The sequence below is a fragment of the Lissotriton helveticus genome, chromosome 5_1 (assembly GCF_964261635.1).
Source record: "Lissotriton helveticus chromosome 5_1, aLisHel1.1, whole genome shotgun sequence".
Taxonomy (NCBI): Eukaryota; Metazoa; Chordata; class Amphibia; order Caudata; family Salamandridae; genus Lissotriton; species Lissotriton helveticus.
The window spans coordinates 254,993,917-255,010,348 of record NC_136065.1 but is presented as its reverse complement, the minus strand read 5'-3'; the positions used below and the strand labels follow the sequence as shown (position 1 = coordinate 255,010,348).

At 45.7% G+C, this 16,432-nt stretch overlaps 1 protein-coding gene across 1 annotated transcript; it reads left to right on the top strand.

Annotated features, from left to right (window-relative positions):
- Positions 1-303: 303 nt before the first annotated feature.
- On the top strand, positions 304-1,715 carry LOC144753082 (uncharacterized). Its single transcript, XM_078640872.1, has one exon. The coding sequence runs from the start codon at positions 393-395 to the stop codon at positions 1,029-1,031; it is 639 nt and encodes a 212-aa protein (XP_078496998.1). The 5' UTR covers positions 304-392; the 3' UTR covers positions 1,032-1,715.
- The last annotated feature ends 14,717 nt before the right edge of the window (positions 1,716-16,432 follow it).

Below are 16,432 nucleotides of genomic sequence, written 5' to 3'. Positions count from 1 at the left end.
GGACTGTAGAAGAACACCTTCGGGGATAAAAAAATCATTATTTTTTACTTTCTTTTCTGCACTTCCCGTCTAACCCGGAACCCCTGATGCCCCATTTCAATGCCCCCTGGCGCTCATTCAACCCATTGTGAATGACAATGGCCCTAAAACACAGCATGGCTCGCTGCCCGGGAATTTCCTCAGCCTGGAAATACAGAGAGGCGGTCCGATGAGACGTCACGGTGGGCGTGCGCATTGGGGGCGGAGTCTTGAAGTGTCAGACAAACTATATATGCGGCGCGCGGAGCGTTCGCAGGCATTCACAGCTCCTCTCCAAGATTCAAGCGCTCTGCTCCGATTGGCTGAGAACAGTCGTCGCTCGAGACACAAAGCTAGCGCTGGAGCAAAAGAGCATGTGCCAACAGTCCGCAGAGCGCACCATGCACAAGAGGCCTGCAGCGCTGACCCTGTCTGCACCCGGGCAGCTCTCCCGGGGGCCGCAGCTCTCCCTGCCCCGGGCGCCCCACGTCCCCGCCCGGAGCAGCCTGCCCGAGATTTTCACCTTTGACGTCGAAGCACTGCCGACGGCCTCCACGGACAAGCCCCCGCGGCGGTCCCACACCAAGCGGGCCCGCAAAGTGCTCTACCAATTCCAGACGCGGAACCGCTACATGCCGCCCGAGGAGCGCAACCCGGCCCTGCGCTGGCTCTACGTGCTGTGCCTGGTGGTGTTTGTGCAGGTGTGCCTGGAGGAGGGCAACGAGGCGGCCTTCAGCCTGCAGGGACCGGCACCAAGACAGCAGCAGGGACTTGCTTCAGCCCTGCAGGGACCAGCATCGAGCCTGCAGGGCCAGCAGCGCGAGGGACCCGCTGCAGCCATGAAGGAACTCCTGCAGGGGGCAGTATCCATGCCTGAGCCTTCATCGGTCCTGCTGGCATCACCATCAGTCCTGCATGAAGCACCCACCCTGCACCAGACCCTGCAGGAACAAGCATCGCAGCCCCTCAACCTGACCTGCCGCCCCCTCGAGAGGATGCTCCTCACCTTCTGAGGTCGGAGAGTCGGACTAGATGAACTTGTGCAGGGGCTGCACTGCCCTGAGGGCTCTCTGCCAGCCGTGGGCACCTGGTAACTCCTGCCAGCAGCGATGCCGTGTGGGTAGCTGCCAGCTCTGCTCTACTGGACTTAATCCCATGGTGGGGTTTCTTACGTATGCCTTAACAAGGCCAGAAGGACTCTAAACTTTGAAGTGACTTTTCAGTGAAAGTGACATGAAACTGACTGTCCGGCCGCATGCCACTGATGCTCTTGAGAAGAAAGTATGTGAATTTGCTCTGATTACTTGATTGAACAAAACGACACGTTTTATGATATGACTGATGTTCAAACTATTAATGTGTATTTAATATTTAAAGTTATTGCTCTAATTGTTGTGAAACACTACCGTTTTTAGAAGCAATGAAGAAAAGAACTTGTTTGAAAACGTGTTCTGCTTTTCCTCACGAAGTTCTCGTTTTTTATGAAGTACATGAACATTTAATATGTTCCTCGACGGAAACACTACGTTGTTATTTATTTAAGAAGTATTTTGTTATTGTGTTTGAAAAACAAATGGCAAGTAACCTGTTATATTTATGTATTTAAATTATGAAACTGAGAAATTATTTATGTTGAAAGTTATGGGACTAAATAACATCCCATGTTGAATATGTTAATAAATTGTTTTGAAATTGCACTTCTGGCTCAATAGTGTTCATTGTTTAAGCACAGTCCTTGGTTGTTTTCTTTGTTGACACGTTTTGTTTTCAGTTGAAACTGCTGCGGGGATGCGCACACAGTGCCTTGTAAAAGCAGTCAGTGCGTTGAGTGCTGAGTGACCCAGAGTGTTTTGCCAGCAGCATCTATTACTGTTTGCACTAGCTCAGATTACAAGAATCTGAGTACGTCGGATTTTGCAAATTCAAGGGGGAGGGGGCGCTTTTGGCCTCAAATGTAAATCAAATCTAGGGCTGTATTCTAGAGTGAAACTCGTCCTTTTCAAAAGGAAGTCTGCGGGTGAGTTACATACGTGCATATATTTCCAACCGATACATTTACCCCCTCGGGGCCTATGTCTTTATTTGGCACCACCGAATGTTTGCAGAATTAGTTTAACCAGCCACTGCAATGTTCAGCATTAACTTTGGATCCTATGCACAGACCCCCTTGCCCACCTCAGCTAGTGAGGGGCGAGAGACACACCGGTTAGTACCACTTCGACTGCTTAGAATGAGGGGGTCCTCTTTAAACCCTCATTGAGAGGTGAACCGAGGAACAGCTTAGCGGACACGTGCCCTAATGGCCAAGCTGGAAATGTTGAAGTCTGGGCATCTGATTTTTTTTTTTTTGCCTGAGTTGTAATACCAGCTCCAATATTCAACAATGTGTTGATGCTGCGTAAATCACTTAGTGTTCCTGTGTCTCAGATTTGCAATTACCCGCGAAATGTAACTGTAAATATGTTGAATGTCATTAAAAGGTGGGAATCCATTCCTTTATACCCCACCACTGCTCGGCAACTATGCGTGAACTTTATAGCTTTCAATAAACTTCTATGCGCACAAAACACTGCTCCGTCCCCCGACAGTGACCAGCCTGCAGCTGTTTCTAGGCCGACATAATATTTATCCCTGCACCAGTCCCAGCCTGCCCGGGGAAGGTGTGGTGGTAGCTGCCGGCAGCAAAGTGCTCCGGTGTGTCCGGGGAGGGGGAGTGCTGCCCAGCGAGTCACGGGGAGTTCACGAATTCTGCCTTTGGAGGGAGAGCTCATGAAACCTGGGAGAAGGGAGGGTCCAAAATGTCCTGAAATTTAAAGGTTTTACTTCAGTCGCAGCTCTGAGAAAAGATCCTGCTCTTAACTAGAAAGCAGAATAAATACATATCGATACTATAACTATAGCTGCACCTCCTTGTCCTTTGCCAAACAAAAAGCGACTGCTCTCATAAACGCTCAACAACCACTGACCTACTCCTTACTATGTTGGAATCACCTGTGTGATCTTTGGCATAGGTTGGTGTGATGAAGCTCAGAGCGGCTGTCGATGGACCCCACGACTGTTAGCTTAGTAAAAGTATTGGTGTGAACATTCCGTATTTAGGGGCCGATTAGGATGGCGGACGGACTTGCGTCCGTCCGCCATCCCAGAGGTGGAGGGACCGTCCGCATGGGCTGCGGCGGTCCCTCCGTGCAAATTAGGATGTGACCGCCACCCTGGCGGTCACATCCTGGATATTTAACATTGCGGCGGGTGCTGCTTCAAGCAGCACCCGCCGCAATGTTAAAAGTGCATGTTTTACATTTACATGCAAAAAGCGGCAGGCATGTAAATACATGTGCACCCCCCACCCGCCTACACCCTGGGGGCCCGCAACAGGCCCCCAAAATCAAAAGTACACATGCTTTTCCACGGCGGAAAAACCGCCGCGGAAAAGCATGTTTACTAATGCATCCTAATTTGGCTGGCGGTGTCTGATAGACACTGCCAGCCAAATGAGAGTTTTTCCGCCGCGGTTGTAATCCGACCGCGGCGGAAAAGCAGCGGACAGAAACCAAGACCCACCAGCCATCGTAATGCGGCGGTGAGTCTTTGGTGACTCCGCAGAGGATTTTCCGCCTCCTCCGGGCCGGCGGTGGCTTCCGCCGGCCCGGAGGAGGCGGAAAATCCTCCATCCTAATCGGCCCCATAATGTGCCGAGACAAGACATTTGCACAAAAGAATAACTGAACAACAAACGTGTTATTGTAATGCTTTCAATCAAGTTTTTTTAACAGCATTACGGCTCACAGCTTGAGTTCAATAAAGTCCAAACTTTTCTCAAAAACGTTCAACAATCACCAACATGTTTGGACCTGTGTGAGGCTCAACGGTGTGGTAGTTTCAACTAAGAGTGTACTGTTTCAGTTTAGGGGCATCCTTTCAGTAATGTGCAGCCGACATGATGCTCGTCCGAATATCTCTAAACGTATCCATTACTCCATGGTTTCACACAGGCACAGTCTCTCTCTCTCATATAAAACAGAATCTCTCTCGAATAAAACACTTTCTCTCGAGCAAAGTTCGGAATAAAACATGATAAGACAAACGATCACAAACCCAATTTGCAATTATATTGAGTATACGGTATCCCCTCTGTTCCCCTGATGTACAACTGTGCCTGTAGTATTTGCTGTGAGGGCTGTCACACTCCCAAAGGACAAGGTTCACAAAACTCATTATTTAAGTTTTCTCATTGCTGGAAACTCAAGGTTAACCCTCCTGCTTAATTTGTAAAAGAATAAGACCTGGGGTCCAACGTTTTCAATAGAAACTCACGACTGGTGCTGTGGAAGGACCTAATGACTCTTTCATCCACCACCAGACCCTCTCTGCCTCTTTATCTCTCTCCCTTTACCTTTCCGTCATTCTCTTCCTCCTTCTTTCCTACCTTTCAGAGACCTTATAAGGCATGGGCAAAGTGGGCTTTGGCCCAGGCCCCCCGCCTTTCAGGGGGCCCCCAGTTCTGCTCTGCACATTGTACAAGAACAGAATGCAGCCCCTCAGTCTGGTAAACCAATGGCTGAAGTGGGCTCACCCTGTGTCCTGTGATGGGCAGAGGCAATAGGGGATTGCGATTGCTGAGATCAATAGATGAAGATAGAAGAATGAACAAATAAAACGTGTTGGCTAATGCCAGAACTAAAAAACCTTTCCAAATTGGGCTTTAGAACTGTACAATCAATCGTAGTATTGCTTATGCACACAGCTTGAGCAAATACTCCCAGCATTAGGGTCATTCCCTGAGTAATGTGCAGTGGGTATAATGCCCACAGCCCCACTTATCTGCGAGCTGTGCAGGTCATCCAGTGCCTAATTCATAAAATACCAAGTGCCAGGGCCCTGACCAGGAGGCCACTGCAATTTGCAGCACCCGTTGCCCCATCATGACTGCCAATGAGGGTACCAAAACAACTACTAACCATCTCCCTGGCCTGCAAGTGTGACAATTCAGATTATACCAGGTCCCCAAAGCTAAAGGAATGGCTTGGGAGGCAGGTATTAGTAATTTTTTTTTGTATATTATATTCATAAACAACCGTTGTTCTGCTCATCCCTAAATTAGATGAGCAACACCGCCATGTGTCAGAGTGTCATAAGTGAGGTGATGACAATTAAGTGCCAGTGTTGAGCACCGGACACCACTGTCTCAAATTAAGCACTGTCTTCCTCCTGTGTGTTTGCTACATATGCCTAACAGGATTTGGCGAGTTTTCCCCAATGTGAGCCTCACTTGCATGTAATGCAGAAAATCCGTTTTGTTTGTTAGCAGAAGAGTTTTGTTGAAGGTATTTGAACCCACGCAGGGTACGCTTTATCATCACATGACTACAGACCCACAATGTCCACCTTCAAAGCTCCATTCTGTGCGTCTTGGTTTTGCATAGTGCATCTTCACGCTCCATCGTCCTAAAGCCCCACATGTAAGAGACTTGTCTACCATACTCACCCCATCCAGGGAGGGGCACTCTTTCCATATATACACCTATTGCTGATTGCCCAAATTATAGGTTCAAAGTAAAACAGCAGTTTTACAGCCTCAGTGGCAGACAAAAAACATGCCCTATTGATACTAGCCAGAGCCAGGCTCAGCCACATGTAGTACTTAATTAGAGCCGGTGGTTACCAGTGCGGGCCATTCACACTTATTTTAGGGGACCAGCACTTTTTATCCAGAATAGATATTAACCGAGTTTCTTGTGTCTCGGCCCCTTCATGTTTCCTCTTTCCCAGTAGATCCAGTGTTTGTCTATAGTACGTTTCGAATTGTAGTGAGGGTCTTTGCCACATTTGTTGGTGGTGGTTCGCTCTCATTTGGGTAGTTGGAAATGGCCTTGTCCTTGTACTTATTGGCTTTCCCATGTTTGAGGTAGGTACAGGCAGGAATTCACATTTACTGTCTATTAGTTCATAAGTATTTTCTGATTCACTTGCAATTTCTATGGAATGGACAAGGCCGTGTTCTTGAGTTGTGAGCATCCATTTCAGATCTTTCCTGTGGGGCATCCTCTTGGTCCGCTTGCTGCCTTTCACCATTAGATTCTATGGTCTATCTTCCAGCCCTTGTCAAACGCCTGTCTTTTCTTGGCAGCAGTGCGCGCCCTGTTGCGTCTGGGGTCCAGAGGGCTCTCTTGTGTATCCTGTGTGTCCTGTGTGTTTCTTTTACTGACTCCAACTCTCAGTGCCACATCGAGATCCCCTTTCTTAATTATCTGTATCCCCAGGAAGGTAAGGATGTCGTAGGGTTAGATGCGCAGTCCACAATGAGGTGCTTGTGCTGAGCGGGGCACTTAAGGAGTGTCCACAAGCAGCACTTGGAACCTAGCAAGGCCACCTCCGTTGACCTCCCAAGGTCATTCTCTGCAGTGGCGAGCTACCTCCACTGCGCTCACAACTTGCACTGGCCTTGTCTGTCTTTTCGGGATAACAAGGTAGCAAGGTTCCTCTTGCTATTCAGTGCACACTGCACCCTGTATGCACAGTGGGGGGTGTAAAGGACGAGAGGTGAGGATGAATGAGAGCGGGTTGGGGCCAAGGCATTGGCGCCTGTCCCCGGTGCTGATTCTTCGACTGTGCAAACTTACGGCGGCTCTTACCCTGCCACAGTCGGAGCAGCAGCACAACAGCCACACAACAGCCGCACAATAGCGAGATGAAGCCCGGGATAGGTGACAACGACTCGTTACCCTCGAATCCCGGAGCCTGCTCGCTCCACTATTCGCCTCCCCCTGCTCGCTCTGTTAGGTTAATGCCTCCGTTTGGTTCGTCTTCGTCACTTCCACAGGTGCTATGGGGTTATTTTCTTGCTTTTTAGGTACAATGCACGCTTGCTAAGCCTCTTGGCGCCAACCAGCATTTTGCACCCGTTTTTAAATCCTGGCATTTCTGTCCTGGTACATAGAGTGAGCTGGCAGGCTCGGCGTGCAATGGCGCAATTTAGATGCATATGTGATAAATAGAAGACTTCTGCCGCCATGGTCTTCTATGCTGATGACTCACCCGCTGTCGTTGTCTGGACGGCAGGGTTACGCCAAGCAGATTTGGATGTTCCCGTTGGGCTGGCAGTGTCCTGTCGGCAGAGTACTGATGGGGGAATTGGGGGGGCGAGCATGGTGTTGGGGAGACAGGTAAGTGGCTTTTATTTTACATAAAACACATATATGTTATGTAGGTTATGTGTAGTGATCATATTTTGTACATTCTACATTGCACCCCACCAACATACACACACCATGCATTGTACACCTGCACACACCACAAGCACCTACCTTCGATTCCATTAAAATGGGGGCCGGTCCGTCGTGGTCAAGGTGCAGCAGGAGAGGAAGAACCTGGATGACAAAGAGGAAGAAATCGCAGCCTGCACCTTGTAAAAGGTGAGTATTCACCCCTTTTCCTCCCATTCTTCCGACTCGAAGTAGGAGGGATTCCCTTCGAAACAGGACACATTCAAATCTGGAGGGTGGGAAACAGGGCCGGAATGGAAACCACAACCAGCCCTGGCAAAGTGTTCGGCCGCCCTCCACCCCTCCCCACTCGGGGGGTTGGAGGTGCCGCTGAGCTCTTTACCGGGGCGTTTTTCGTACGATTTTGGTACAGGGCCGATTTTGCAGCTATGCTGCAAAAACGGCCCTGTAACAAAAACGGCCCCTAGGGGCCTAAAACCGGCCCCCACCCATACAGCGTACGGGGGATTGCCCGGTGCCCGCTATGGCCAGTCCAGCCCTGGCAGGAAACCTGGCTGGCTGGAGTCCCACTGCCGCCTGCTGCAGCCCACCCTGCTGTAGTGGCGGGGAGTGAAGTCCTGGCAGTGTCAGCGGGACTGCAGTGGTCTTTTCTCTCATTGCCAGCCAACATCTTAATTGGGCGGGAGGAACGCCAGGTAGGCAGGTGAGAAGACTGCCAAAAAGGAAGTGGCGGAACCAGTCGCGCCAAGATCTAAATCAGGCCCTAATTCCACCGATCAAGCCCAGCAGAATTTTTGTAAATGTCACATGGTATTACCTTACCTCCTGATTTAGGAGCAATTTAAAAAGTGGCTGGACATTCTATAGGACAATAAAAATATCAGGCAATTGGGATGTTGAATACGTTTTTTCGTTCTGCACCATTAAGATTATCTGTAGAAATTAACTGAAGAGGGAATAGTAGTGTTACATGTAGTTCTATTTTTCCTCCCTTTGTCTCTGGCAAAATTCCAATTTCAATGGAAATGTGTATTCATGACTGGTAGGAGCAATTTGTATTCCAGTTATTTCCAAATGACAAGCCCAGGATCTAAATACAGAAGTAGTAGATAAAAATTGCCATTGTATCTAACCCACACCAGTTCATACTGACTGCCCGGACAGAGGATGATCACAAGTGATCCCACAACTTTAGAAAAGTCCTTGAATCTCCAACCCTTGATGTATCCCCTCACCTCTAATGCATGCCCTTACCCTACTTTTTTGGTCGAGGACCGTAGGCTGCGCTTGCGCAGTCTCGGTCAGAGAATTAATGTTTTCTAGAGGGGGGCTTGAACCCGCCCCTCTTCTCCATTGGCTGGCTTCCTAAACGGAGGCTAGCCATTGTAAATGTAAATGTGAATGTAAATGTGTTTGTATTTATATAGCGCACTTCTACCCAGAGGTAGCGCTGTATTCATACCGCTGTGGAACCCATCCTGGCTTTCCTGTGAAATGGCCACTCCTGGGCATCCCCAAGGTAAAGCCAGGCATCCAAGCGCTGCTGTGGCCATTGTGGAGATTAAGCAAGCTATTGCCCAGACTCACAGAGTGGGACCCATGATTAGACTAGGCACCGAGGCGAGAATTATCAGGTCCGGGGAAATTGAGTCCAAGAAGCGCCGAGGCAGGAATTGAACCCTGATCCTGGGCCAGACCTCTGCATCAGGGTCTGCCGCTCTAAAAATTGAGCCACTCTCCTTCACTTCTTATTGGAGGAGAGGGGCGTCACTCTGTTCAAGCCGCGTCTTTTTCCGATTCGAGGGCGTGTTTTTTGCGTTCTTTCTCGCCATGACGTTATCCGTCGCTCAACAAAAAACACGCCCCCAGTGGCAAAATGGCGGCGCGTTTCGACGAGGCATTTCTGCTTTGCCTCGGAGAAACGTGGTGGTGTGGAGCGCTCCTCGGGGAGACCGGCGTGCTGGCAGCTGAGAGGCCCTGCTGGCGCGGGTGAAACATTTTTAAGAATTGCCCCCGAAATCACCGTCACCGCTACTAGCGCGAGTGAAACATTTTGTAAGAATTGCACCGGAAACCACCGTCACCGCTGCTGGCTCGGGTGAAGCATTTTTAAGATTGCCCCTAAAATCACCACCGCCGGTCCCGAGTAAACAACCAGATTCAAATTGCCCGCGAGCCGTGATGAACGAGTTCCCCAGCAGGATGTCAGCGTCACACCGAAGGTAAGAGTTGCACTCGACTCAGGAGGAGCCCTCCTGTTCCCCCGTGCAGCGCCCTCAAAGTCACCTAACCCAGAGACCGGAGTAGCCTCGCACCGGCACCCGCCTCAATCCCCCCAGGTAATACTTAGCGCAGTGCTGCATTGGGCGGGGAACGGGCTGCGGGTCGGAGGTTGCCCATGCAGCAATTCTGAGACCGGGCCACCGGGGACTGTAATAATTTGATAGCGGGACCTGTGGGGACACTCACCTGATCGCGGGGTCTCTCCCCCTCCCCTGGTAACAATCTCGGCCGGTACGTGCCCAGCATGGCCTTGTGATACCGGAACCTCTTGCTCCTGAACTTGGGGTAAAAAACAAGCATTTAAATAACCTAACTCCCGCATGATTAACCCCAAATTCCATACTGCAGCTTGGCCGGGTTCAGGACAGCAGCTCTCCTGCCCCCTCCCCACCCGTGATCCGACCTCCGTGCACCCCCCTGATTGTGCCGCTTCCCCTCGTTGCTTGTTGTGCCTCTGTGCCCCCTGCCCCCTCGTTGCTTGTTGTGCCTCTGTGCCCCCCTGCCCCCTCGTTGCTTGTTGTGCCTCTGTGCCCTGCTTGTGATCCGGTTTTTGTGCCTCTGTGCCCTACTTGTGATCCGGTTTTTGTGCCTCTGCTCCCTGCTTGTGCCTCTGTTCCCTGCTTGTGCCTCTGTTCCCTGCTTGTGCCTCTGTGCCCTGCTTGTGCCTCTGTGCCCTGCTTGTGATCCGGTTTTTGTGTTGCTCTCCTGCCCCTCCCCCCCCCTCGTTGCTTGTTGTGCCTCTGTGCCTTGCTTGTGATCCGGTCTTTGTGCCTCTGTGCCCTGCTTGTGATCCGGTTTTTGTGTTGCTCTCCTGCCCCCTCTTTGGTTGTGCTTGCTGTCCTGCCGCCCCCCCCCTTGTTGCTTGTTGTGCCTGGTAGGCAGACAAAATATAGAGTTTTAAATATCGACATACAATAATGTCAGTGTTTAAATATCGAAGGGACATAATATAGAAGGTAAGTTATATCGATATGTTTAATATCGATGTTAGTAATATCAATGTTACTAATATCGATGTTACTAATATCGATGTTAGTAATATCGATGTTACTAATATCAATTTTGGTATGATTTTATGTATATTATTACGTATTTATTATGTATTTAATTTTTATTTATGTAATTTAAGTACATTTTGTATTTTAGTACCGTAGCGGGTTCAGGGATTATAGGGGAATAGGGTGGGAAGTAATTTAATTATAGTAAATGAATTATTAATTATTAGGAATTATAAATTAATTTTAATTAATTGGTAATTAATTTTTATTAATTGGTAATTAATTTTAGTTAATTGAATAATTAATAATTATGTTCTGTAGTGGGTTATGGGTTATAGAGGAATAGGGTGGGAAGTAATTTAATTATGATAAATTAATTATTAATTATTAGGAATTATAAATTAGTTTTAATTAATTGGTAATTAATTGTTATTAATTGGTAATTAATTTTAATTAATTGATTAATTGATAATTATGTTCTTTAGCGGGTTATGGGTTTATAGGGGAATAGGGTGGGAAGTAATTTAATTATAGTAAATTAATGATTAATTATTAGGAATTATAAATTAATTTTAATTAATTGGTAATTAATTTTTATTTATTGGTAATTAATTTTTATTAATTGATTAATTGATAATTATGTTCTGTAGTGGGTTATGGGTTTATAGGGGAATAGGGTGGGAAGTAATTTAAATGTAATTAAGTAAAAATGTATTTTAATTCATTGTTTTGTAAATTATATTATTGTTAATTAAGTATTAATTTGTAATTTATTATTATTAATTGGTATTTGTTATTAATTCATTTTTACTTAATTATTTATTGCTAATCATGTTTTTAATAATTATGTATTGGTATTTGTAAATAGTTTATATTTATTTAATATTTAATTTTTGTATTATTTTAAATTAATAATTTATTTATAAGTATGTTATTTTTACCTTCTACGCTATCCAATACTTTCCCTGCTGTTGCACTCTCTGGAGTGGGAATAGTAATTTTTACCCCTACGCTATCCAACACTTTCCCTACTGTTGCACTCTCTGGAGTGGAATAGTAACTTTTACCCCAACGCTATCCAACACTTTCCCTACTGTTGCACTCTCTGGAGTGGGAATAGTAATTTTTACCCCTACGCTATCCAACACTTTCCCTACTGTTACACTCTCTGGAGTGGGAATAGTAATTTTTGCTTCTACGCTATCCAACACTTTCCCTACTGTTGCACTCTCTAGATTTGGAATAGTAATTTTTACCCCTACGCTATCCAACACTTTCCCTACTGTTGCACTTTCTGGAGTTGGAATAGTAATTTTTACCCCTACGCTATCCAACACTTTCCCTACTGTTGCACTCTCTGGAGTTGGAATAGTAATTTTTACCCCTGCGCTATCTAAAACTTTCCCTACTGTTGCACTAACTGGAGTTGGAATAGTAATTTTTACCCCTACGCTATCCAATGCTTTCCCTACTGTTGCACTAACTGGAGTTGGAATAGTAATTTTTACCCCTATGCTATCCAACACTTTCCCTACTGTTGCACTCTCTGGAGTTGGAATAGTAATTTTTACCCCTACGCTATCCAACACTTTCCCTACTGCTGCACTCTCTGGAGTGACAATAGTAATTTTTACCCCTCTGCTATCCAACATTTTCCTTACTGTTGTTTTTTTGGGAGTTGGAATAGTATTTTATTCCCTCAGTTACTTAATATTTTTTGTATTGTTTTAGTTAATGTAGTATATAATTCATTTAAAAAATATTAAAAGACATTTTTCTTTTTAAATTTGCTTTGCATAATTATTTAATTTTTATTTATGTTATTATTTTATGTGTATAGATGAATTTGTAATATATAATATTTTTAATTATTTATAAGTTATTACAATAAATATTACAACTGATTATTAAGTATATATATTATATATTATATTTATATGTTTAATTATTTTTTTATTACATTCTGGGGTCGATTCCGATTCGGGGAAAAAACATCCGTACGATTTGTATCCGGAGCCCTCTCCATACGAATCGTACCCGTCCGTCCGAGTAGCATAGTACGATCCGTATTCCGTGAATCCGTCCGAATCGTCGCGATCCGTACGTATTGCAAGGCTGAAACCATGAACCGTATGACTCGTACACACGCCGTACGACTCGTACACATGCCGTACAACCCGACGAGTACGATCCGGACCGGGGTATGAGGACGCGATTCGTACGGTCCACATCAGGTAAGGGCGAGTCGTACGTAAAAGCACACAAACACATACACACCGTACGGTCCGTACCCCCCATGATCGCAGGGGTACGGTGCGTACACCCAGCGTACATGGGGTACGGTGCGCACACCCATCGTATATGGGGTATGGTGCGTACACCCAGCGTACATGGGGTACGGTGCATACACCCCATGATCGCAGGGGTACGCACCGTACCCCTGCGATCATGGGGGGTACGCACCGTGTGCAGGGGGGGGCGTTCCGTACCTGTTTCGACACAAACTCTGCTTTTACAGCTGTTTTAAGCTCCCGTAGAAAAAGGGTCGTACGGTGCGTACCCGACATGTATCGTACTTGCTGGGTCGTAAAAATCAGCCGCGATCCATACAGATGTCGCGTACAGCGTGTTCCGAGGGAGAATCGTACGGAGATTGGAGTCGTACGGTCTCTGTACGACTCGTACGGAGTACGGCTCCTGGTACGAATCGTACTTCGTCGACGTACGGGGTACGTTGCAGGGTGCGATTCGTACGGGAAAAACGCTCCGAACGGCTATTCGGAGTGGTTTTTCCCGAATCGGAAACGGCCCCTCTGTGTATTACTTATTAAGTTTAAATAATATAATATATTTTGTACTATGTTTATTATATTTTTAAGTATTTTTTAATTCATTTTATATATATTTTTTTATTTAAAAAAAAATTTTGTTTAAAAAACGATATTTTTGACATCTATATTTGTTTTTCGAAATGTTTGTACTTACCTTTTTGTAGATAGGATGTCGATATTGTTGACATCGATATTAGTGCTCCGATATTTTTGTAGTTCGATATTTTGTCGTTCTATATTTTGTCATAGATCCGTTGTGCCTCTGTGCCCTGCTTGTTGAAATGTGCCTCTGCTCTTCTCCGTGTTGCAGCACGTTAGCTTGCCACCCATTCAATTTTGGGAAACTTCTCTACCTTAGGTAACCTGCCCCAGCCCCTGTGTGCGGTCTCCCTGCTTTCCTTCCAGGAATATATTCTACTATTTCTGTTGAGCAGTTAAAACCGGTTGTATATTGCGTCTTTTAATTGCCTCCTCCCGACTCCGAGTTCTCCCACCAGCATCCGGGCAGTATTTTCGCAATCAAAGGGCTGTTACTTTTGCCTCGAGGCATGGACAGCATGTTTGGTCCTGAGGCTTCCTGTGTTGGGAGAGGATGTGGCATAGTGGTAAAAACTGGCAATTAAGGGACTGGGGAACCAGGTTTGATTCTTGTTTTTCTTGCCTCTGTTCCCTGCTTCTGATCGTTTTTTTACTTGCCTCTGTTCCCTGGGGCGTTACTGGGCAGAGATGGGCGTGTGACTGACCTAGACTGAGGGATGTCTGTGTGTGTGTTTGTGGCTCTGTGTGTGTGTGTGTGGCTCTCTGTGTGTTTGTGGCTCTGTGTGTGTGTGTGTGTGGTTTTCTGTGTGTGTGGCTCTGTGTCCGCTAATACACTCTACTACTCTCTAATGCTCACCTAATGCCATTGTAAATGACAATACCATTTACTTATGTTTTAAAAAAAAACAAAAAATGAAAAAAATGCCATTTACAATGCCAATAGCTCTAACTTTAACAAAGCCAAGGCCATTGATACAAACAATACATCAGATTCCGAAGATAACATTGCAGCAGGGAATTTAGATACTATGTTAACTAATGAAACTATAACTACAGAAAACATTAATATTTTAAGTTTAGCACCTGCAGAATACACACTCTGCTACACTCTACTACTCCACATTACGCACTCATAATTAGTCACTCTATACTACTCACTCTTCACTACTAAAAAAATACACACTTTGTATATGTAAGGGTGTGGCTGTGCATGTAAATATGTGTGGCTCTAGGACTCTTTACTACTGACTCTTTAAAACTCACTCTTACATTCAATACTACTCGCTGTCTAATACTCTCTACTAATCGCTCTCTACTACTCACTATCTACTACCCACTACTACCCTACTACTTACTTTACAACTCTCTAAAACTCCCTACTACATTTAGTAATACAAATAATGCTATAAGGTACTCACTCTAATACTCTACAAAAAACTTCCTACTACAAACAATTTACTACACTCTACTACTCACTCTTTACTACTCACTCTTTAATAGTCTCACTACTAACTCTACTACTTACTCTACAAATACCTAATACTCTATACTCGCTGTACTACTCAATATCAACTACTCGCTACTACTCACTCTAAAATTCGACTACTTACTCTACAACTCTCTAGTACTCCCTACTCACTTTAGTACACAAAAAAACGACTCTTCAGTACTCACTATAACACTCTATTGCACACTCTACTACACACCATTAACTACACTCTCTAGTACTCACAAATACTCACTTAAGTACTCACTCTTTACTACTCACTCACAAATATTATCACTACTCACTCAACTACTTACTTTACAACTCCTTACTACTGTCTACTAACTGTAATACTCAATATCTACTACTCGCTACTACTCACTGTACTAAATAGCATCTAATGTATAGCACTTACTGTAATACTGTACTACACACTCTGCTACACTCTCTACTACTCAACATTACTCACTCATAATTAGTCACTTTATACTACTCACTCTTGACTACTAAAAATAAAAATACACTTTGTATATGTAAGGCTGTGGCTGTGCATGAAAATGTGTGTGGCTCTAGGACTATTTACTACTCACTCTTTCACTCTTTAATACTCACTCTTTCACTTTTTACTACTCGCTCTCTAAAACTCTCTTTACTAATAACTTCTACTCACTATCAACTACTCACTCTATTACTCTACTACTTTCTCTGTGTGTGGGTGCAAATGCAATAGGTCTCGCATTTGAGAACGATTAAGCTATTGGCATTAAAAATGACAATGCCATCCATTCTAATATAATAAAGAGAGAGCCCAAACCTTTGAGGCGGGTAATCTCAGGAACCACAGCACCAATCACAACACCCAATACAGCGTTGGAAAGGGCAGTTGAAGCAGAAGCACATAGGCTATGCAGACGCCCACCATATACATTTAAAAGGTAAAAGAACCGTGGCAGCAAAGTAGTCCCTTGTGGGCGTGTCTACGTTGTGCTGTGGGCGTGTGCTGGGGGCGTGACAAACACTGGAGGCGTGTGGTACGTTCCGCCCTTCATGCCATGTCTCATATCGTGTGCTGTGGGCTTGTGCTGGGGGCCCTGGGTGTGTGCTGGGCCCGGGATTACGGGGAAAAAAAGCGAGCGTTGTGCCCAATATTTCATTGTTTTTACTTCCCAGGTTCTGTGCCATCGAGCTCCGGGTGTCCACCCTGCTCCCTTTAAATACCCCTGCACCCCATAATCATAACCCACCCATACTCCTTAAAATACCCCAACACCCTTAACCACTTGGATGCTAAGGCTATTTTGGATCTTCAATGTAATTTCCATTGAAATCAATGGAAACTCCATGACGAGCTGGGCTCGTCATGAGCGTCGAAGGAGTTAAACACTAACCCATCTTAACCTTATAAATATACCCTGTAACCCAAAACCCAAACCTACCCCTGAACCCTAAAAATACCCCTGTACCCCAAAACCCAAACCTAGCCCTGAACCCTAAAAATACCCCTGTACCCCAAAACCCAAACCTACCCCTGAACCCTAAAAATACCCCTGTACC

Coding starts and splice junctions, on each gene's coding strand:
- LOC144753082 (XM_078640872.1), top strand. CDS start 393: ATGTGCCAACAGTCCGCAGAGCGCACCATGCACAAGAGGCCTGCAGCG.